Source organism: Pagrus major, chromosome 12 (assembly GCF_040436345.1).
Source record: "Pagrus major chromosome 12, Pma_NU_1.0".
Taxonomy (NCBI): Eukaryota; Metazoa; Chordata; class Actinopteri; order Spariformes; family Sparidae; genus Pagrus; species Pagrus major.
Window position 1 is genome coordinate 11,254,488 of NC_133226.1, and position 24,138 is coordinate 11,278,625.

At 41.0% G+C, this 24,138-nt stretch overlaps 1 protein-coding gene across 1 annotated transcript in view; it reads left to right on the plus strand.

Annotated features, from left to right (window-relative positions):
- Positions 1 to 24,138, plus strand: part of palm2akap2 (PALM2 and AKAP2 fusion) — a 95,290-nt gene that overhangs the window by 60,327 nt on the left and 10,825 nt on the right. The window contains exon 9 of the mRNA XM_073477359.1: positions 748 to 833. Within this exon, the coding sequence (XP_073333460.1) occupies positions 748 to 833 (86 nt within the window). The remainder of the gene's footprint in view (positions 1 to 747; positions 834 to 24,138) is intronic.

The window sequence follows — 24,138 nt, forward strand, 5'->3', positions numbered from 1 at the left end:
CAAAGTAGCTCCTAACTGTAGCTGTCAAATACATGGAATAGAGTAAAATGTACAATATTTACTCCTGTAATGAAGAGTTGAAGTAAGAATTGGCATTAAATGGACCTTTAAAATACTGTAATTTTAAGAACAGTATTTTAGTTACTTTCCACCACTGGCCAATACTTCTACTACTATGGTACAGCAGTTACAGTATGAAGTGAACTTGTTTTGATGGATAAATGTTGGTATGTTGTGCAAATAACTGAAACAAGATAAAAAAAATAAAGCCAGATAGTGCAGCTGCAGGATTTATTTTCAATGTCAGGCAAATAGAGTTGCTCTAAATCAAAAGTATTCTCACAGTGATGACAACTGACAGAATATCAGATGTAAGCAGTTTGCCAATTCACAATCCACCACAAAAGCATCAGTGCAGGTGTGCAGGTGCATGTTTGCATCATTATCTTTTTACTGTGTTAGATTTAGACGTGGAGGACGGATGGACTTTCATGCTTTCACTACATTTCAAGGTGATACATTCCATTCATTTGCAGTTTGTGAAACTGCTCTCAAAGCCAGATAACAAGCCAAAAAGGGGTTGTTTTTCCTCATAAAGTTACTATAAGGTACATTGCCATAGAGATGGTGGGTATACACTGGAATATGTACAGTATGTAAGTCACAGGTGCAGATGAATATGAATGTATGATGATGATTGACAAAGATGACAGTGGTAACGACAACTCAAATTTTGTTTCATCATAGGCTACAGCCAAACACCGGGGGTTACCATGACAACAGCAAATGGGTATCAAGCTCCCATTCCGATCAGACATCCTCACACTGCCATGGTGAGTAGTCTGTATCCCTGTGGGTGTGTTTTTATGTTTATATACTTGAATCCATAAATGTGGGGCAAGGCGAGGTATTCTACAAGATGTACACATAATGTTCTCACACGTTTTCCCAAAAGCTTGGTTTGACAACAAAATAGTTATGGGCAACACTCCAAGGCGCTATATCTGCCCGGAAACCTTTCATGATGCAGCTATAAAGAGGGGACCATTTGTTCACCTTTTAAAGGGGATTACAGGCTTCCAGGCGGCAATTTCCATTATCCATTTTTTTTGACTGGCACTCACTGAAATGGTGTGTGTACAATGTGTGAATGTATCCGTGTGTGTGTGTGTGTGTGTGTAGACTAGAGGGAGAAGAGAGAGGGAAAAGTACAAAATCAATATTAGTTCAAAAAAGATGTTGCCATCAATTAATAGCTAAATAAAATGTCACATGGATAAAGACATATAAAAGGAAAATATAGAAATAAAAAGGTTTGTGGAAATAAATAGAGGGAGAAATGCAAAGGGAGAAGATTACAGAAATAAATAAAGACATTAATAAAATGTCAAATAAAATGGGAAAGTAAATAAGTAGTCAAAGTAAGTTAAATAAATACAGAAGCAAATTAAAACAGAAATATCTATTGATATCACATTTTATACATTTATACATTAATGGCATCATTTATTTTAAATATTTTTGGTGCATTCACTCGCATATTAATTTATCCATTGAGCTATTATTTATTTCTGATTTTGGCAATTTTAGTCCTTCATATTATATGCAATTAGATGCAGGCTGTTAATGTGAAAATATGTGTGTTTATATCTCAAAATAATTCCTTGAATTCCTGTAAATCACAGATTGATGACCTCTAGTTTAGCTGTCGCCCTTTCACAAATTCCTTTTGTGTCTACGGCTGTCAGACAAACACAACAGCAACAAAAGACATTACAGTTAAAGAGAGGCATAGAGGGCATAGTGCTGCATAGTGACAGGCAGCATAGCGTCCCACAACAAAATCACCATGAATATAAAATGTACAACAAAAAGCGAATGTAAGTATCGTATCTGAGGCTGGGTTTTGTCCATCTGGACTTCAGGTTCCTGCACTTTGTACTGTACGTGCTTCCACATAGACTGTTTGTGCTGAATCTGCTCGGGGGACATGTCTGGAATGCCTTTTAGTCTACAGGTGCATAGTTGTTCTTTAGTGTGCCGAGATTTTCCACTATACTGTCTCTATAATATTTACACATTATGTATATATTCATGGCACTCAGTAAATCTAATATGATCTGACTGTGCTCTGTAGCATTTTTATCAGCCTATAATATCTCGAAATGGAATTCATAATGAGTCTGTGGTGCCAAATAATGTATTTATACTAAGCTTACTGTACTGTGGGGCATTTTTATCTACTATGGAATCAATTTAATATAGTACTGTAATATTACTACTGGGAGACATGCGGTACTACAGTAACATGCAGTACTGTAAATTTTAAAGTATATAGTGACCATATTATTCCTTTATGACACAATATTTAATGGCGGAGTCCCATTTGTTCCTATTAAAGCTGCTCAGTGGTGTTTTGAAGCCAAAAAAGCTTGACTTCCCGGCTTATCAAAATACCTGGATCTACCGAAGTGTGCGGCCCACAGAGAGACAGTATAGACTTCCGTCGACCGAGCTGGCTTACTTTAGGTTTAGCTCCTGGCTAACTTGAATGGGGATAAAATAATTTAATCGTGCAGCTCTTCTAGACTTTCCGAATTTTATTGGACCTAAAGGCTGTAGATATGACGCTTTTTTCACGGTTTGGCCGGTTGCGAAAACTGTCTTCGAAGCCTGGCACTCGTCCTGGGGGCTTGTTTTTAGTCCTACACTTCCCATGATGCAAGTTGATTGTGTTTGGTTAGACCCTCTCTTTAGACTCCACACACAAAGTTTATAATAAAGGCTAACCCTAATGTCATCATCAGGGTAATTCTCTTATACCATGTGAAGCTCATCTAGGGCCACAGAAGACAGTAGAAATTATACAGAGTGCCCCTTTAAATGTAGTGAGGGACATATTCAAGTACTTACCAACTTGTGTAGGCTCGAGCAGGCTACATGTAGGTTAGCTAACTTTTACCACCGCCATGGTTCTGGAGTGTTCTGACTTTGTTGTTGTGTCTCTAAAAATGCCACCTGAGCACATTTGGGTGAGGGGGGGCAGGGGGTCATAGAGCTGGAGGTGGGGGAGACAGAGAGAGGGAGAGGTGGGGTACGGGTCGGCGCAGGGGCTCGGGTGGGTTGGGTTTGGTGGAGGGGGGGGACGCTGGCTGTCCGGGCTGCAGTCAGGTTGTTTTGCAGCTGAATAAATGAATGAAAGGCGGTAACCTGATCCGCGCGGGTCGGCCTCTCATTGTGCTCGGCTGGAGCTCGCGCTGGCGGCTCGCTCTCTGATTGTCTCTGGAACGAGACAGAAAGCAGCCCGCGAGCCCTGCATTATTCAGCGCGCGTGCCTCGAGGACGAGAAAGAGAGGAGAGAGAGAGGAAGAGGAGGGAACTGCTGGTTGGAAAAGCCGGCGCGTAAAAAGGAGCTCAATGTCATCTCAGTCACCGGTATTACCACCGCTGAGAGCACACGAGCATCCGCGCCGCTACCTCTCCTGTCCGGCTGCTTCTCTGACCGGCCGGCGGTGCAGCTGCTGCGGCCACGTTTAGCTTTTGTCGAGGTGAAGTGAAGAAGAAGCAGACAAAGCAAGAAGAAGAAGAAGAAGAAGAAGAAGAAGAAGAAGAAGAAGAAGAAGAAGTAGCGGTCAGCAGGTCGGTTACGCCTCCGCCGTTAAACAACTAATCCCGGTTATTAGCTGTTAATTAGTCGCTAGTAGCCTAGCTAAGGATCAACACAGCCACACATCTTCCTCCACACAGGTAGATTTAATTGAAACAAAAGTACTGCTCAAAACATATCAGGAATGTATTTTTAACTGAAGTTTATGTGGGATAGAAAACTCAAAAAGGGATATCAGTGAAAGTGAGGAGAGATTTTTTGTATGCTGAAGGTGTTGTCAATTAGCAATATGTGTGAGTTTTTGTAGTGTATGTATGTGTGTGTGTGTGTGTGTGTGTGTGTGTGTGTGTGTGTGTGTGTGTGTGTGTGTGTATACGTGCTGGTTAATAGAAACAGAGCCTGTAATTACACTGATTGGCTTTAAAGTGAGGAGGACACAGGATACTGCACCCTCCTCTCCTGACAGAGAGAGGCAGCCAAAGGAGGTCAGTGGACCAGACTGCTTGCTGCAGTAGTCTCTGTTTCTCCCTCCATGTGCTCCTCCTCCTCCTCCTCTGCATCACTTTAACCCAGTATAGAAATGACCTTAACCTGGTTTTCATCATCCACACGCTGAATGACTTGGCAGAGGCAGAGACAGAGTCTTCTGTGCCGTTACGTGTCCCTCACTGATAAAACATCATACTGTTGTTAAACTGGATATTTGTTTTGGTGTTTTTTTGTCCAGTCTAGTTATCCACTCCTTATAATTGCCAATTCTTTTGACAATCAGTTGTTTCAGTCATTTTTCATGCAAAAATGGCAAATATTTTCTGGTTCCAGCTTCTTAAACATAAGGATTTGCTGCTTTTCTTTGCCATTTTTAATAGTAAATGAAGAGTGTTTTGGTTTTGGATTGTTAGTTGGAAAGAAGAAGCGATATGAAGACGTCACTTTGGGCTCTGGGAAATTGTGATGAGCAATTTTTGACATTTAAAGACTGAACAATGAATCGATTCAACGTGAAAATAATTGGCAGATTAATCACTAATGAAAATAGTCTTTAGTTGCAGCTCCAATCTCAGTGGCTTATTATTTCTATCTGGCTGTAAGTAACTCTCAAACATGCATACAAACAGCGAACATGCTCGTGCTCTCATAACAAACCTGGTCAAGTGGCAGTGCACACAGTTTCCGCCCCACCCCTGCTGAAAAGCACTCATTTTGGATATTAAATGCATGTTAACATGTTTAAAAAAAGGTGAAAAGACAAGAGGCAGTCACGACCGTCACAGAGTGGCAGCCAATCGAAACAAAGAGACAGCTGGCACATGTCCAGAGCAGAGCACCTGAAGTCAGACTTCATTTGTTTGCTCCAGATTTTTCTTGTGGTGAGTTTTCAGTCTTTCTCTTTGCCTGTAGCTGTTGCCAGGCAACTTGCAATTCTTTTGATTGCAGACTTTGTCAGTGTTAATGGTTAAGGAGGGACGGATGGACCTTGCCATGCTCGAGGTAATTGGCTGATGGGTTTTTATTTTCCCGTGGTGTCAGATCAGATCATCAGAGGAATGTTAAGGTGAAGGCGAAGTATCTTATCTTTTCTGTGTAGCTCACTGATACAGTTATGTGCTGATAAATATCCCATACTGGGTTAGCTGATTGAATCCACTTATCCTAAAATTGCACACTCATGGTGCAGAAATATTCCAGTTAAATCCAGTACCCCCACCAGATGCTGTTTTTTTAGGAAGGTAAATCTTCCTGCTGTTGTCAGAATAAAGAAGGTGTTTGGAGAAAAAAGAAGTTGACCCTGTTTTCCCATCGCTTCAATCAGGCCGATTGATTTTACTTCACTATAGACATTTTGCTTGAATGCAGCTGACCAGTACAACACCAGACGGGTGAAATCAAGTGTGTCTTTGAACATCCTTACACACGCTCTGTAAAGAAAGACGTGTTCATTTCGAGTTTATCTTGGATTTGACAGCCTTTATTTGTCTTCCACCTAGTTTACTCAGCACAGCGGTGCCTTTAAGATGGGCAAACACATCCACCAGGCACAAGGAAGAACAGTACAAGAAACAAGGCACAGTGATGAGATTCTGGTCAGATTTGATCAGCAACATTCAAAACTGAGGGGTAAACAAAGTTGTGTTGGAGGTTCAAGTCTCTTTTTACTGCCCACCACACTCTATTTAGAATAGCTCATCGCCCGTGTTCGCTGTTTTGTTTGGTCATCATTTGAAATTACTAGCTCATTCTGGAAATAACGAAGCGCAGCAGCAAACTGCCAATTCAGGCAAAGTGTTTGCCAATCGCTCTGCTGGGCCCAGGGACAGAAAAATCACAGCCAGCTCTACAGTTTGATTAGATAGTCAATGACACGGGGGTACCTGCCACATACTGAATGTCCCATTGAGACAGTCAGTGCCTGTTTGTGTAGCTCAAGGTTTGTGTGTTTGTGTCTAGTGGAAGTACATTTTTCGTCCCCACCTCTCTCTCAGCAGCATGAATTGTGACAAGGCTGACAGGAACAACAAAGTTATCAATGATGTCTTCTTCCTCCGAACCTCTCCCTCTTCCCAGAAACCACACACACACAAACATACACAAACACACACACATAATCACAGGTTATATAACAGCTGTGTGGTTGATGATCCCAAAGCTTGGTGTGTGCACAGGAGGTGGAAATGGGACTGAAGGAGAGATATGATTACAGAGGCCGAGGCGATGACATGAAACAATGAGTAGAAGGAGAGATAAAGGGCGGTGGAGGTGCAGGTGTGTGTGCGTGTGTGTGTTTGTGTTGGAGGGTGGTTGGAGCAGTGAGTGTGAAGTGAATGAGGAAAACGTGAGGGAGGGAGGAAGGTGGAGGATGCGGGTCTAGGAAGTCTGTTCAGTCTCACATGGCTCGAAGTGTTGTTGACATTAACTGGCCGATGGCCTTTCAATGGCCGATCTGTTGATGAGCCTCCACTGGCTGTCTTCCAGGAAGAGAGTGATACTCCGCCTTGTGTTATTGGATGAAGTCCCAAACATTACAGTCAAATCAGCGCTGTTCACATGGACACTAATGCTGTCATTGATACACCATTGTTGTGTCTTTTCAGTTGTCAGTTCTCATTTCATGAGTGTAATGTGTGTGCGATCAGCTGACAGGAATAGGAAAGAAAACATTGTCATTGGAAATCATGTGAGAGCCCCTCAGGCACAGCTATTAGACTGAACCTTGAAAATAATTTTTGCTGCATTTAGACAAAGCCTGCTCATGTTTTTGCATCTTTGAAGTACAGCTGGAATCTTAAGTAGTTCTTTGCGGTGTGAATGACACTGTGGCTATTTTTGTTTGGCCCTTGGGAATGGATGACAGCTAAAAGTGATGAAAGGACACAGTGTATCTGTGGGTATTTCTCAGAACTTTCCCTTTGATTACACAGCAAAATGAAGTTACCTAGGTACAGTGAGAGAAGAGCTAATTTTTGGTTCTTAAAAAGGAACCCAGCCATCATGTCATAGGAAAAGATAGGGGACAAAAATGGGTCATGGGCATAAGTGCTGTGATTGCTGTCGCCATTTTTGTTTATTTTGGAGTTGGTTCTCGCACTGGCACAAGAAGAGGATTTTCCCATTGGTAATCTGTCCCGATTGGCTCAGCAGTTGCTCCAACTCTGGGTACACCAAATCAAACAACCTTGGTTCCAAAGAAGTTGGGACGTTGTGTAAAACAAAATGTGATAAATTGCTAATCCTTTTTGACACACTCAGTTGAAAAACAGGACAAACACAATATATTTAATTTAATAGTTTTATCATCTTCATGGATTTTTTGTAAATATATGATTATTCTGAATTTGGTGTCAGCAACATGTTTCAAACAAGTTGGGACGGGGGCAACTAAAGAGTAGGAGAGTGGTGAAAGGCTCAGAAAACACCTGTTTGGAACATCCCACAGGTAAACAGGTTTAAATGGTTAACAGGTAGCTCAGTTGTTCACAAGCAAGGATGGGGCGAGTTTCGCTACTTTGTGAAACACATAATTGTAGAAAAATGTATTTGTTTGAAATGGTTGCAAGGTGTTCTTATTTACTTTTTACACAGCATTTCAAATTTTTTGTAATTGGGGTTGTATTTGGTTTGGTGTATCCTTAGGAACCAGGTTTTTAAGGGCCATATAACATCTATGTCTGTGAACATGACATGAAAGAAAAATGTGTGACTGTAGCACCTGACGGGGTCAAAGAGTCATTTTTTGTCGCATTCCATCTCAGAAAAGTATTTTGTCCAGTGTTTTGGTATTTGTGTTCCAGAGAGGAAGAGAACTGGAGGGATGCAGGAAACGCAACAATACAACCCAGCCATGTGATGGCCACCATTACACAACCTCCGCCACCCACTATTGTCCACAACATCCACCGACTATTGTTATACTGTGCAACAGAAGTCATTCATTCAACACAAAGCGAAGCACAAACCACCTGCTAGCACAAATACCGTGTTTACAACAAAGACACTCACATAGACAATGAAAATGCAGCGCCGAAATACAGGGAACAGACATTTTTAAGACAACTGCCTTTGAACAGAACATTTCTCATTTTTAAAACTACATAAAATGACTAGTCTGATAGAAGTAGAGAGCTGAATAATTTTTTACCATGAGAAGTTACAGTAAACAAGAAACTGTCTCAATCGGTAGTTCGGGGAAGTAAGGCGGGAGGTTGACCTCTAATGTCAGGGTTTCATCTCACAACACAATGCTGTGTTTTGGTGGTGAAAGGCTGCAGAAGTATCTTTATCACATTCCAGCTTAAGACTGGAATTTCAAAATACCCTTTGGGCTTGAGGTGTTGCAGAACAGAATGATTACAGAGGCCGGGGGGGGGGCTCGGGGCGCCTTTGTCTGCAGGGGTGTTGTCGTTATCTTTGTAAGAGCCTAGTCGAAACCCTCAAAGCCAAGGTCATTTAAAGGAAGTGAGGTCCGTTACATCTTTGTGGGTCCAAGAATTTTGATTTATGGTTGAGCTTCAACCATCCAGTCAGTTTCTTGGAAATGACTCACAGCTATTACAGGACTGAGGACATGATCCATAACATTTTTATCCACTTTTAGTTCCCATGGCCTCAGGAAAATCTTCCTTTGGGATGTGGCAGGCAGATTTGTGGGCTGTTTGCTCTCTGAGCTGGATGAAACAAGTTCAAGGATGTTCCTATGGGTTGTTGAAAGATTGTTGGGAGAAATCAGTAAGTGGATCAGGAGCAGATAAGGTATCTGGAGTGAAAGAGGGAACGCAGAACAGTAAATTACAACACTTCATCACGAAATATCTCCAGGAATGTACTAAACGTCACAAACTATGTAAAAGAATCTGATGGGAGTTTTCCTTAAACTGGGGCTGGGCAACATTTTCTCTCCTGTGGCAAGACAAACTTTCTGTTTGTTGTTTGATTTGTAATCATTTTTAAGATATGAACTTCAGGAATTTACAGGGAGGGAATCAGTTGAGGTATTATATTTATGCAGTGGTAATTTATGCACACAGGAACAGGAATGAGTTCAATCTAAAGACTCATTTCAGGTTGTGTCGTTCTAACGCTCTCTAGTCATGTGTTTGTATTCTAAGAATACTAAGGTTGTCAAGAACACAGAATTTTAACCTTCGATACCACACACTTTTTTAGGATTTCTTTAACCTGTGACTCCGTTGTCATGAAAGCAGGTGAGCTGGGTGTGGAGGAAGCTTGTCGTTTGTTATATACCCGTATATCTCACGTACCTGGGCAGCCATTCATATACCTCAGCAGCCCACCCAAGTAAAGTCTATCTGTGGGAAAAACTGAATGATAATATCTGTTCAGCCTCGGGTTGAAAATCTGATTGTAGATCAGTATTTTTTAATAGCTCCTGCACTTTCAATACAATCGAATATGGATCAAAAAGGTACTGAAGTATTAATACTTTTGACAACCTTGAAGAAAACATGAATTATTTGTTCCTCAGAATGGTGGTGAGCGCAAAACGGTTGCTGCTGTATTTCAGAATTGTACTGAAGCCATGCTGCTCCCTTGAAACGACAGAAATAGAAAGCACTAATAGAAAAAAGCAGCATCTAAATGAATGGGTAATGCTGCCATTGTCAGGCTCAGGCATGTTTTCTGTCACCAGGCTGTTTTCTTCCTGTGTGAAGCCTCCTTCCTCTGTCTAAATACTGCAGCCTAATGAGCTAGTTTCCTGAAATAGACAGGTGATTAACACACTGCTCTTCTCAGTGTGAGGCACAGCGGAGCTAGTTAATGCTATAAGCTAACACTGGGTGGAGGTTCACTGTCTTAGGAGAACAGTGTTATTATGTTGTCTGATGGGTGGGAATAGGTCTTTAATAATTCTTGTGTGTGCTGTTCAGGCAGGGCCCGCTGCAGCCATGCAGCTTCAGAACATACAGCTGGGATGTTATTTCTAAAAGCTGTGAAAAAACCAATCTGTTACGTGATCGATCGACTCATGGAGAGGAAGAGTACGTTGGTGATGGATGATAAGGTCAGACACAATTCCTGATGAGTTCATGGTATTAGTCGTGGTCTCGGACATTTTACTGTCGTTGTATAATGTGAGTTTTGAGACTAGCTTTCTTTGTATTTGACAGGATGATCTCTATATCAAACTTCATCCTCAAAACTACTTCAAGTATTTAATTAAAATTTAGAGCTATCATTATAACCCGTTTGAGCGCTGACATGTAATCTTCATGTGCTTCCCTTGACAAATCATGTTATTTAGTCCGCAACATGTGGTGATAACAAGCCTGCTAATTAGCAAGCATGCTGGAGTGTGATTCGGTAGGTGGGTGTGTCAAGCTTTCTAAACATAGCTAGCTGCTATCCCAGTCAGTGTTGTACCGTGATGCAAGTCACTAATCTAATCTGTCTCCACTCTTTGACTCAAACAGTACATGTAAGCTCATGTTAACTTTGAACATCTGATTTGAGCTAATCATTTGCAACTGTTTGCAAAAGTTGGATGACGCCCATAGTCATAACCATGCTTGACTGGCTGATTATGTTAATGATGCAGATTGACAACAACATCCAGCAACCAGTGCAGAAATGTACGTGTGAAACTGCAACAAAAGCAACTTATTACTCAGTTACTACACACTGTTTTCTGATATTGTGTAAAGCTAATAGCTTCTTTCACTCTAGATAAAATCCCCCCAGAAAGCTTACATGTTAGCTTCTCTGACCACATTTCTTAATTTTATTCAGAACCTTTAGCCCACTGGCCGGTTAGCCTCACTGTGTGGTCGTTGCATTGAGAGCACTGTGGGACAAAATACTAAAATGGGCTGATTCACGCTGGGAAAGGATTAGAATTATATGCTCCGTGGCTTTTTCTTCACTCAGACACACACACACACACACACACACACATACACACACTGGGTTGCACACAGAAACAGGCACAACCACATCCTCGAAAACCCTCAAACTCAGCCATCCATGTGTCCCTTCCTCCTCTAGTACAGATCTGTTCCTTCATGTCTTTCCTCGGCTTATTTCCTTCACAATCTTCCTGTTATTTTGGATTCTGATTGACTGTCCAAAGAGGCTCAGATGTGTCTCTTTAGTTTCACTTCTGAGATTACTTACAGTATTTTAATTACAGACTTGCACTTAGAGTTAAAGTTTCTGAAGTTCAGCTATAGAGGAACCAGAGAAGCACTATTTTCGTTGCCTGGAACTATCAGTTATTATACGGTTTAGTTAAAGGTTAGTGTATTGAAAGGTTTCTGGGTTCACTGTGGGTGTTTGTGTGTGATGTGATAAGAAACAAAGGGAATGAAAGTTGACAGCAAGTGCTGTGTCCTGCTGGATTAACAGCAGGAGAGAGCTGGACTGTTATATAACCAAGGGGGGCTGCTGAAAGGAAGGAAAAAAGTCCTTGGCAATGTGTCCTGAAATTTCAGGAAAGTTTTGTCCTTTGGTCATTGATGTCATTGATAACATTTATTATTCCTGGACAATCACAGGTAACATGACAGAGAGAGGTATGCTCAGCAGGGCTGACCCCTATTGTGTGTTAGTAATGAGTCCTAAAACCTGGAAATCAATTTTTGCACTTCCAGTTCCCTCATCTCAAAGGTCTGTTAGTTTTTTGTTAATTGCCTCAGATAAGGTCTGTGGTCATCACATGCTTACATATTTGTCATTTGATGAGCCAAACACGACCCTCTGCGCTCGCAACAACTCAACACTTGACTTTTGAGACCTTTGAAGTGGCAACATTGGCTGATTTCTTCCTCCTGTCCTCGTCTCCCAGTAAACTCTAGATTACAAATTATCGCAAAGTATATATACTGTAGGTAAATAACGGCCACAACTTTGATAGCCCTTGTTGCTCCCACCTCCCGTTGAAGCTTTGAATATGTGTTTGAATAATCAGGACAGCCCTAATATTTAGCACAGCTTCAAATTCAGCGATAAGTTAATCTAAATACTGATATCAGGTTTCAGTTTGAGTCCCTCGGAACTAAAAAGCAAATGTTTTTTTCTTTGGATCGCCATATTAAATGCAATACTTTCTGACTCTCAATACATAACCAGATAGAACAGCTCTGCAGGCCTGTGTAATACCTAACCTTATTATTCCTCATTTAACATGTCTGGTCCATTTTGTTGATTGGATTCTAATCAAATGAACTAATGATACTTCATGGCTTTATTGCTGTTTCTTGGATCCTGCTGGCAAGAGGATAAATTACCTGATATAAACTGATGTTTAGTCACTAATTAGTTTCACAGCCTTCATGTCTTTGTTACACAGCTCTATATATGTATAAGCAGTTTCAGCTACAATGAAGTGTAACTGTTTTCCGACATGAGGCTGTTGAGGGTGATCGGAATGGCCTCGACTATAACCTGAACTCAGACTTTGCAACAGCGACTGACTCAACGTACATTATCTGTCACATAATACACACACAGTGCACAATTTCACTGGGCAACAAGCCCAGCAAAGTACAGTTTGTTTTACTTTCACAGTGTGAAATATTATTATACACACAGATCTGGGCACCGGTCAACAAAAGCAGTACAGTCGGCGCTTTGACTCAGTCCAAGACATTACTCATAATGGACGGCTGCTCAGTGTTACTGTTCGACTGTGTTTTGTCCCAGTTAGTCCTGTACTTGTGCTCTCTGTCCTAACTGTGCTTTGAGAGCTCATGTACACAAGTGGTCACACTCTCTGACTACAGACCTTTCCGCTGGAGAAGAGCCCTCCATCTGTGAGCATGTAAGTGTGTGTGTGTGTGTGTGTGTGTGCGTGTGCGTGTGTGTGCGTGCGTGCGTGTGTGTATGTAGAGTAGCATTAGTATTCAGGATTGAGAGTCTCAGTGAAGCGCCCGTCGGGCCCTTTGTTGTTGTTTCATGAAGGGGTCTGAGGGGGTCTGGGTTGTGCGTGAGTGGTGTCATGAGAGACTTGAAAAGGGACACAAATAGTTGCCATGAGTCCAGACATGCGCTGCATTCCTCTCTAACACTCTAAACTCTAAAGGCTTCTTAACATGATTTCAGTCTGGTTGTTGTTTCGAGCTCTCTGGCAGTGGGTAGGTGCAAATCGGCTTCATTATTATTCTTTAGCGGTGCTGCGTATGCTGTCACTGTGCCTGTGTGTCTCTGTATAAAGCTGGGTGGAAGTGCAATTATACACACTAACCTTATCCTACCAGTGCTTCTTAAACAGTGATGGACATTTATTGACTTTGATTGAGTGAACTGTTTACTCCGCAGAAGTCCTTGTGAGGTTTGTAGATGTAGCTTAAGCCAGGTCTAAAATATTTGAATTAAAATGTCTGTTTTTGATTGGATAGGCTGATCTGGTCGTATCTTTCAGACTATCTATTAAGCCAAATGTGTGTTCTAGTGCAGGTGGCCTCTAGTTTTTTGGCGTATTTCCTGTGTTGAGGGCCATTTCCATGGACACAAGTAAGCGCAGCTTCCTGGTTTCCTGTTTAGATGACCTGTGAGTTGTGATAGGCTTCTATCCAATCAGTTGCTTCCTCTACATTGCGGCATCATTTGTTATAATTTCTTAAAAGTGTTCACCGCCCATCTTTAAACTCATTGTGGCAGTCTTCATCATTCAGCAAGAATTAAAATAGCAGTATGAGAGTGAAGGATTTAGGAGGGCGTTGGCCCTCAATGCAGGCAATGCTGGATTCAGCAATTGGCAGCTTTTCTGAGAAATGGGTTTAATAGGATTTTACAGCCTTGGAAAAAAAAACAATATTACAATAGATGATTGGCATCGCAACTCAGACGTCATTACGAATGCTTCCTTTTTGTGCTGTAAATGTCAAATGTCTTCTAAATATTCACCAGTTTTTAAATACATTTGAAGAGAGTAGTAGACCATGCTGATGCAGAATAATACTTAGTTTTAGGACTGTCATTTTTTAATCTTCTGCTAGAAAGAATACAATGTTTCTAGCTCAAAGCCTGCGCTTTCATCTCATGTTGACATGACGATATTTAACTGGGCTGAATTAAAAGTCAAGTGGTTGTTCGCAGTTCTAAAGGGATTACTCTGCTAAAAACCTATGTTTTGAATATCAAACACTGAAAAAAAATCCTAGCCTACTCCTTTAAGGTAGAAGATTTGATCTCTGTCTCTTTGTATGCACGGTGTGTTCTAGACTCTGGAATTTTACCAGTATGAGGCTCAATACACGACTTACCTGTGAACGTAGATGAGAGCAGCACTGATAGGTCTCATACGAACTGTATACCCTGGAGCCATGCTGGACTTGACTTAATTACTAAAAGAGGAAATATGATTTTCGTGTTGATCGTATTTTTCTGTTCATACTCGTAAAAACATCTCAGTTTCTTACTGTACGTGGAAAGTCTTCTGTGTTTGTGCAGCACAGTATGTGTGTCTCTGGATCGTATGCTGCGATGGTTAAGTGTGTCATTCGTTGATCAATCATGATCAACTTCCATGACATAAGACTGCTCTGGGCACTGCCCTTTATTGGCAGGATTGTGTTGACCCAGATGCATGCAGTCACATGTAGACACGCACATGAATAAACCGTTACATATACTCCTGCTGTCTTCCTGTTATTCCTCTGCCTTTTCATTTTCTAACAATCTCTTTTCATCTTTCACAGCTCGTCCATTACTTACTCTATAGTCTTCAGCTCTTCCCTCTTTAAATCACCAGTTCTGGCATAATGACCATCACAAGTCTCTTTGTGTGCTACAGGAATTGAACTCCCCAGTGCATAAGCAATAATTGGGTTACTGTCCCAATTTTCTGCGACCGATTTCTCTTCATCATATGAGTTATTTATAGCCTGGGAACTCACCAGGAACTTGTGATTTGCCATTTTAAACAGGGACACCTAAAAGGGACGGAAGATTAGGATTAGGATTTTGTTTGTTTTGCATTGTAGTCAGGCCTCTCATGATGATTACATTATCAACTTATTGTACATATGTTATCGATTCATCAATGTACATGAGCTTGATCGTTTTTTGCCGAGCTTAATATTGCCCGTTGTGTTTACATGCGTGTTTGTTTATATAAGAATATCGTCAACACTTAAGACAAAATTAAGATAGGATAACTAGTAGGGATTTTTCTACAATTATAAGACTTTTATTTATTGTTTTGAAATTAATGAAACTGTAAAAAACTGTTATTTCTTCACATTCTGTTGGTTTTATTTTAAGGAAATCTTCTCAAAAAGATTCAACTAAAACTCTACATATTGCACCTTTAAGAACTGAAGGTTCATTGCTCTTTGAAATAGCACACTTGCGATTTTAGTTCTATTATTTCAGTGGTATAAAATGGTATTTAAACTTGACAACATTATAGGTAATCTATCTAAAGCATTATTTCTGGAATAATACAGTATATATAATAACTAATGATACTCAATGATGTTATCTAGAGAAATCCACAGTTAGAGAGCGAGGCCAGCTCCTGTTTGTCACTCTCTGACAGGACATCCAGCTGTTAGTGGGCACACATTGGCTTTCGCCCACCTTCCTCTGCAGCTACAGAGTAGGATAACCTCTCTGACCTCTGGACCACCCTGCTGTTCTCAACACGCGCTCCTCATTTCAATCCATTTTCAGTTTGATAAATAATGTCATGGTCTAAACTTAAAAGACTGGTGGTTTGTACAGGCCCAAAAGAAGTCCTACAAAACTGTCTTTTGAAGTTTTTGTTTATTTCGTTGAGTTTATTTTGAATTGACAGGTGATATTTTAGCCCTGATATTCAAAGAGGACACAGTGCTTGTGCTGTGTGTGGCAAGTGTGTGAAGCCCCTTTATGTATACAACAACAGCTGATTCAGTTTCTTGTCACCAGACCACGGTTAACTTTTCACAGAGGAGAGAAGGAAACTAGCTAATTAGAGCAAAAGTACATTCCAGAGAAAGGTCATATATCATTCTGTCAAATACTGCAGTAAAACTGCTTTGTCTTTTGCGTATATGGCTTTTAAAAATTAATCTTTAATGCTCTAATTGCTGAAACACATTCTGACATCGGTACCTTGCTTGCGGCGCCGTCCTCCATCATTTAGCAGCCACTAACACAATATTGCTAATTGATCCTTTAAATCTGAGGAAAGTGTTTCTAGTTGCGCCTTGATGTTGTGTTTGTGGGCAGAGAAAGTGAACCATGACTCAGGTGAGCTCTGGTTTCCACCGGCCTGATCCTATGACCCACACACACACACACACACCAATACGAGTAGCCTTACAGTGACCCTTAGACGTAAGAATTAGATTTCTGTCAATTTGGAATGAAAGTTACCGATAGCTGATAGCTGCTTTGACGAGCCAAATAAGTGACAGAGATTGGATTTCTTTCCATAACATTTCATTTTTGTCACGGTGGACAAGCTTCTAAAACAGTATTAAGACCAGCCTGTTATAAAGTCTCCACTAATACTGAAATACTTTGAGGTTTTAAGGCAGCATGAGGTCACAGCTATTATTTTATTAAAAGGTGAATACAACCAGCCCATCAGTCTACAGTCAACAGTCCCATAGTGATGATGACAGGAGAAAATACCATTACCTCCCTTATCACCTCCACCCCCTTTCTTCAGTCATCATCTCTTCATCATCCCTGCCTGCCTGCCTCTCTCTCTCTCTCTCTCTCTCTCTCTCTCTCTCTCTCTCTCTCGGCCTCCTGAGTTTTGACAGGAGCTGTAGGTTGAAGGGAAAGTGGGCGAGTGACATACGTACAGGACGGGGAAAGACAGGGCTTGGTCTGACACAGGAAGGGAGGAGTGGGGAGCCACAGGGTGGATGTTTTTGGTGTGTGTGTGTGTGTTTGTATGAGGGGCCTGCACAGACGGGGTCTTTGTGCGGGAGGGCATCTGGAGAAACACACATACACACACTCAGCCCATGACATCACAGCTTACCGAGCTGCCGGCAGGAATGTTACTGAGAAAGGAGAGGCTTTGTGGAGGAGAGGAAAGAGACGGGAGGGGAGGAAAAGGAGGAGAAGAAGAGGAGGAAAAGGCTCGGCCAGGGAAAAGTCCGGCACTCCCACTATCTGGAACAGGACAGAGCGTGGCTGGACTGAAGGGAACAGAGCTGAATAGGAAAAACGGATAAACAGATATTCAACGAAGGCACATACATGGTGGAAGTTATTGTAATATTACAAAACTGAAGGAAACTTGTTTTTTAATTTCATCATGGATATACAGATATCACCATTATAGAGAAAACCTACTGTTGAGACACAAGATATTTGTCAGAGCAGCAGGTGAGTACCAACCTGACTTGACTTTGTTGAGTTGTGTGACAGTTCTGCTTTGCTATTTAAGGTAGTTTAGGGCATTTCTGTTTTATACAATAGATTAGATTTGGTTTTGGTGAGAACAATTAGATCAAGAAAAGACTAGGAGACTACTCAAAGTGAGAAAAGGAATGGCTCTTCACTCTACTTGAGTTTTTTTTAACAGATAAATGTTCTGGAAGCTTAAACTTAGTAAAATATCAGTTACAGAGGGCCAACGTGAGCTGGATTACTGTAACGGTAAAGAGGAGGAAGTGTAAGGATAGGCAAACATCCAGTTCAAGTCATATTTTTTAATTAAGTACTGATGTCAAACTTGAGATTCTGGTGCTCTGGTGGTAAAAACTGGCCAGATTATGGCTGCAACAAATGATTATTATTGATTAATCTGCCGGTATTTTTCATGACAACCAAGAGTCCAAAACCCAAAGACTCTTCATTTACTGCCATAAATGTCAAAGAAAAAAACAGCAAATTCTTACATTTAAGGTGGAACCAACAAATGTTTGACATGTTATGCTTTTACAATGTCTGAAATAATTAATCGCTAATCAAAATCATTGAAAACTTTAGCTCAACTTATCAATTTATCAACTAATCACCCAGTCCTGATGTTACAACATAATCTTGTAAGAACTGAACTGTGTACTTTACCCTCTGCAAACTTTGGCCTGAAGACCCTGCTGAGTCCTCTCCTCTGGCCCGATGTTTACCTCCAGCTGTTAGCTCCCTCATCCAGCCCACCTGCCTGTCTGCTGACAAACCAGACACCCACTATGTGTCAATGTAACCACTTGTTTAGTCACTCTAGTGACTGAAATCATGACTTAGTCCTTGATAGTGCTGTTTTTGGCCTGGGTTCATAATCCAGGCTGCGTGGATATGAACACCAGGCTAACCCAGCACCAGGCTCCAGTTACTACGCAGGATCATATTAAGCCAGGGAACAGAGCCGGGTACACTGACTGCACCGGGTTACATTTAAGCCCAGAGTGTGTGTCAACTCCAGTGTGTGCTGATACAACCCGATGACGCGATATTAAAGGCATGGAAAATATGTTTGTGTGAGACGGAGAGAAGCCAAAAGATAGAAAGTCATCAAGGATGTGTGTTTACTTCCAGTCAGGGAGGATTCATATTCTGGTAAATGTGTTCGAGCTTACAAACCCCCCCAGCGTGCGTGGCATGCAGCCGAGTGTGTATGATTAAAGTGTGTATGTTTGTGTGTGTGTGCGTGTGCATGGGTTTGTGAGTTTTGTGCATCACAGTCGGAGCGTAAGCATTTCCAGATGTGATGGGAATGGCGACAGGCGGAGAATGAGACAGCATTTACACAGAACACAGTAATAGTTAGCTGACTCAGATAGACTCATGACTGTATCACTATACTCGTCATGACTTTCCAGTGAATTCATTGCTCCCCACCTCTTATAATATCGACCTTCCCAGTTACATACCTCACTGTATTATGTCTGTTTAATACAGGGAGTTGCTCTTTTTCTTTCTCTTAATTAATTGATCTGAAAGAGAAACCAAAAACGTCAAAGCCCGTAGTACAACAAGCTCAGTTAATCCTAATTAGATTATCAACCCTAGACTCAGATTTTAGCAGCCTAATCCTTCCCTAATCTTAGCTGTAAACCCAAATCCAAGCCATAAAAAAGTATCTTAATCTGAACTTGGATCTAAACTTTCTCCCAAAAACCCAACCCTAAAATCGTCCCTACCAACATTATCCTATAATAATCAAATAATCCTCAGGCAAATTGTGAATTTAAAGGTGCAAAATGTAAGATTTTAGTTGAAAACAAAAAAAACAACTAAAATTATCACTTAAATGTGAAGAACTAACTTTGTTGAGATATCTACTGAAGTTAGCATGCTAACTAGCTAGCCCTAGCCTGTCCTGGTCCAAAGCTCCTGCAGATTTTTTTCCTCAGCTCTCCATCCTTTTTTGGCAAAACCCCAAAACAGCTGACGCATCATGTTGGTGACTGTGTGGCACTGTTTACACTATATCTCACATTCATGTCAGTGTAACATAGACATTTACGTGTGTTTACATGCTAATGGAGCCTTAACTGCTGGTCCGGAGGTAATAAAGCATTCTGATGCTTCCAGACATTCACGTAAATCATGAGGAATTTCAGCTTTTTCATTAACGTTAGATTATTTCTTTCTCCACTTATACACACACTTTGCTCCTTCAGGCAGGGTGTACAGCGTCCCTCATCACAAGCATTAGAGCCAGAGCCTTGAGGACAGCCAGTTATGCCTGGAATGTCAGCTCACCTCAATGAGAGTCAGATACACACACGTGAATACACACACTTGAAAGAACACGCTCACACTGCCACGCACTGCTGCACAACTAGTCTCATACACTCTCCGTCTATTGTGTGTGTGTAGCAGAATAGAATTGCATATGAGACATTCCTGTACTGTAGTACTGTTTTCCTGAGGCGGTAACAGGATATCCTCCCCCTCTGTACTGTCCTGCCTGCTGGACACACACTCCTACACACACACACACATTCCTTAATATGAACGCACATACAGTACACAAACAATGGGTCGAACGTACCAAGACAGACGGTCTCATCTGTCTGAGTGTCTACCTGAGAGTGACATCTGGTCCTCATGTGGTCGCTAATACCATTAACTGGGTGAAAAATCATTTGACCTGTCGATGGGCAGAGTGTGGGAGAGCGAGAGGAACACAAAGGAAGTGGACAAAACGCTGGAGATGAAAGAAAAATACATTAGCATGAGCATTGTTTTTTGTGCTAATTAGCAAACGTTAGAACCGTGAACACGCTAAACTAAGATGTTGATCATGGTAAACATGATCATCCTCATTAGCATTGCCATTGTGAGCATAATAGCATGTTGGCATTAGCAGGGGTGCTAGCATGGCTGTAGGCTCTCATTCTTCTTACACGTCACTTCCCAGAGATCACCTGACAGTCACTAAGTGCATTAATGGCCTCTTTTTTCTTTTCCATCTTTGTAATTGGTATTCTGGTTGTTTTCTGTAGGGCTGTACCAAATGTCATTTTTTTTCGCCTAAAAACAAAGTAATTATCTACTCATCCTCATGTTGATGGAAAGTCAGGGGAAGTTTTGTAGTCCACAAAACATTTCTGGAGCTTCACAGCAAAACAGTGTTGCAGCATTCTCCTAAACAATTGAAGTAGATGGAGTATAAAATGTAAATAAAACAACTGAAGAAATTAAATAAGATAAAATGCCTCCCTAAAGGTCGTCCGATGTCTCTGGAAGCCCCGAGATCTCAAATTGATCTAAAAACGATGTTATTCACACCCTTCTCTATGCTGAAATCTTCATTGGGACAGCTAAGCTAAAAGTTTTAGCACACACCCCGTCTGAAGTGGGTTCACAATTGACTGTGTGTCGAGGGTGTAAATAACAGCTTTTCAAATCAATTGGGGATGTTGGGACAACAGGAGACTTGGATTACGCCCCAACAAGATGTATGGAGCCAATTTTGGTTCGTTTCTCCTTGTTTTGTTTTGTTTTGGTTTTGTTTTTTGTTTTTTTAGGTTTTAAAACAAGTCCCCAACTACTTCAGTTGGAGAATGCTGCAATGCTGTTTTGCTGTGGTGTTTCAAAAATGTTTAACAGACCAAGAAACTTCACTGACTCTCCATCCCTATGCGGGTCAGAAGATAATAACTGAATTTTAATTTTGAGTTGAACTTATCCTTTAAGGTTTTCGAATAAAGCTTCAAATCATCATATCTTATGACTTCTTCACCTGAAAGCAAAATCCTTAATTTGAATAAAGTGAATCATTGGATTTAAATGGATCGTCGAGAGCAAAGAGAATGCAGATACATAATACGCCAAAATAGATCATTTGTTATTGTGGTTAGGGTCACAACAGTATGTTTTCACAGTACAATAAACATTGTCAGAAAATATCACTATTTGAAAGTATCACACACTGTATACTGTATCAGTATTATGTCCTGTCAGACATTAAACTTGATATACATTTTACATATATCAATTTTAATAACACGTTTTAGTAACACCAATACAGTAGAAGTCAGTACTGTAGATGAGCAAATGTACACAGTGATGACCACACCGTCAGCAATTCTGGAGAAAGATAGCTGATTGTTCAGTCTTATTCAATACCGACAATTTGGATTGGGAGCCTCCGACCCAAAGTGTTGGTAGCTTGTCGCTGGGAATGAGATTGCAGAATCGCTGAATAAACAAGCCAATAATAGAGAGAAAGCTGCACAGCCTTCAAATGTTGATTTAGATTTCTAATGTCAACATTAAGAATGAAGAAACTTTTGAGCACAGCACAGTTTTCTGTATAAGAATAGACTCAGTTTTATTTTTAAAACAACCTTGACACTGAGTAGCTAAATTAATTTTTTTACATCAAGATGTCACAGAGTGTAACAACAATAGTCTTGAGCCAAAAGTATTCATTTAAGAGGATGTGTTTATTCTGAAATATATGACACACACTTCTTGAGACAGTATTAAGTGAAGAATTCGCATGTGACTGAGCCAGATGGGTCACTGAAATGCCCCCAGAGCACATTTTTTGCTCGCGGTAGAAACAAGAGATATGAGGATTGGAGGGAGGGGGAGAGAAATGAAGGGAGGGCTGAGGGAGGAGAGAGGAGAGTGTTGCTTCAGTGTGGACGAGAGAATGCTTTTTGAGGAGTGGCAGGGTGTTATAATCCAGCGTGTGACCTCACTGACAACTGTGGAACAATCCCAGAGAGGAGAGAGGAAGCAAGAGAGGAAGGAAAGAGCAGTAGAAGAGGGGGACAGGGGATTCAGTGGAAGAAGAGACGGGGAGCAAGAAATTGAAAGGGAGGGAAAAGAAATGATCGAGATTTAAGGCCAGCCGCCCACTTTAGTCCGACTGAACTCTTCTGCTGATTTAAGTGCAGAAACCCCCCGTGTTTATAGTTAAAAGGCAGTCTGGTGGTGTGTCTGAGAGGGTCAAAAGCAAATACTTCCTCATTATGGCCGTGTGTGCTTAAACTGAACAGTGTTCCAATTCACTGAAGTGATCCTCATTAAATCTCCGCACACACACTCTCGCGTGTTACAAAGGCAGAGGTCAACAACGTCTCATGGAAGTAAACACATCCTTGGAACAGAGGTGTAATGGGTGCATGGCAGTAAAACAGGAAGCCAATAGAGTATTTGTTAGTGGAAGCAGAAAGATCAATAAAGACAGGAGTGTGTAAATGCAGCTTCTTGCTAACGGTGGGTCTGGAATGTGTCGGATGGATGGTTCACAGAAACAGAAGGTCACAGGTTTGATCCCTGCATGCCAATGTGTCTACGAACGTGTCCTCTGACCAGACCCACTATGTAAATATCTTCCCTGGATCAATCACACTAGCTGTGTTTACATGGACAATATTTCTTCAGTCTGACTGCTGTCATTCTTATTAGAGAATCCAACTGAACCATTTACCTGGACGGTTTACATTTTAGTTTACAGCTTACATGCAAGCTTTTAATCAGAATCGAACACTGTGAAGCCTCTACTCTGGGGATCATGATAGCAATCGATAAAGCTAAGTTCTTCTAAGTGTGGCGTACGTCTATTTTACAAGGCAACGTATATTTGAACAAAATTACAACTTTAATAACAATAGCCTCTCAGAGGAGCGTCCATTTGGTGAAAATGATCGTGTTGAAAACAAACTGATCATAAAAGTGAAGTATTTTGCTGCTGGAAAGATGGCTTCTGCGTAAAACTTGAATGTCTAGGCTGTTTATACAATAGAAAGATACATCTATTTTTTAAATTGGTGCTACATGACAGGAGAAACCAGAGAAATGGGGCAGTGGTATTTCCTTTTGCTCAAAAGGTAGAAAACCTACAACAACCACAGTGCCCTGCATCACACTGGATCAACAAACACTCCTGCTGATGGGTGGCATATTGTGATTATGAGCATATCTTGGTTTTGGCAGCTCTCTCTCTCTCCCTCAAGATCAATATTTTATAAAATCAGAGTTTGTTTTTTCTAAATGGGGAAAAAAAAGAAGTCAAAATCACAGTATTGCATTAACTGGGGATTATTGCTTCATAAGTGTGAAACATCCTCTTTAGTGATGATATAATAATTGTATTGAGGAACTCTGTCAACTACTGTTCGTCAGCATTTGAATTACATCACTGGATAAAACTGTTCCTCTTTTTATGAACTAAAGTCGCCTGTTTTTGTTTGTAATGCAGCGTACTAAAGAAAGTTGATAGATTTCATTTAGAAGCCATTTTTATCACATTTTGTTATCAAGTTATCCAGTTATCAAGTCAGTGTCTACAGGCTGTGTGACCAGCTCAGCAGGGAAATGTAGGTTTCTGAAGACCTATTCCCTCCTCTCATAACAACCACTGATGATGTGGCCTTGAGCCAGGCACTTAATCCAGAAACACATCAGTGGGACTGCTCTGTGAAAGGCTGAGGATGGGAAGATACAAGGAGTGAATGTGCGTAACAGAGCAAATGTGAGGCTATAAACCTTGAAATATCTTTAAAGCTGCAGAACCTGAAGTATCTTTGGTGACTTGCCAGTGATTCAGACAAACTAAATGCAGAACAAGTATTATGGTTAAGGTGTCGAGTGATGGCAGATAGAACCATCGGACTCAGATCTTTAATCGTGAGGAGAAAAAGCAGAGTTTTAATGGTCATGAGTTT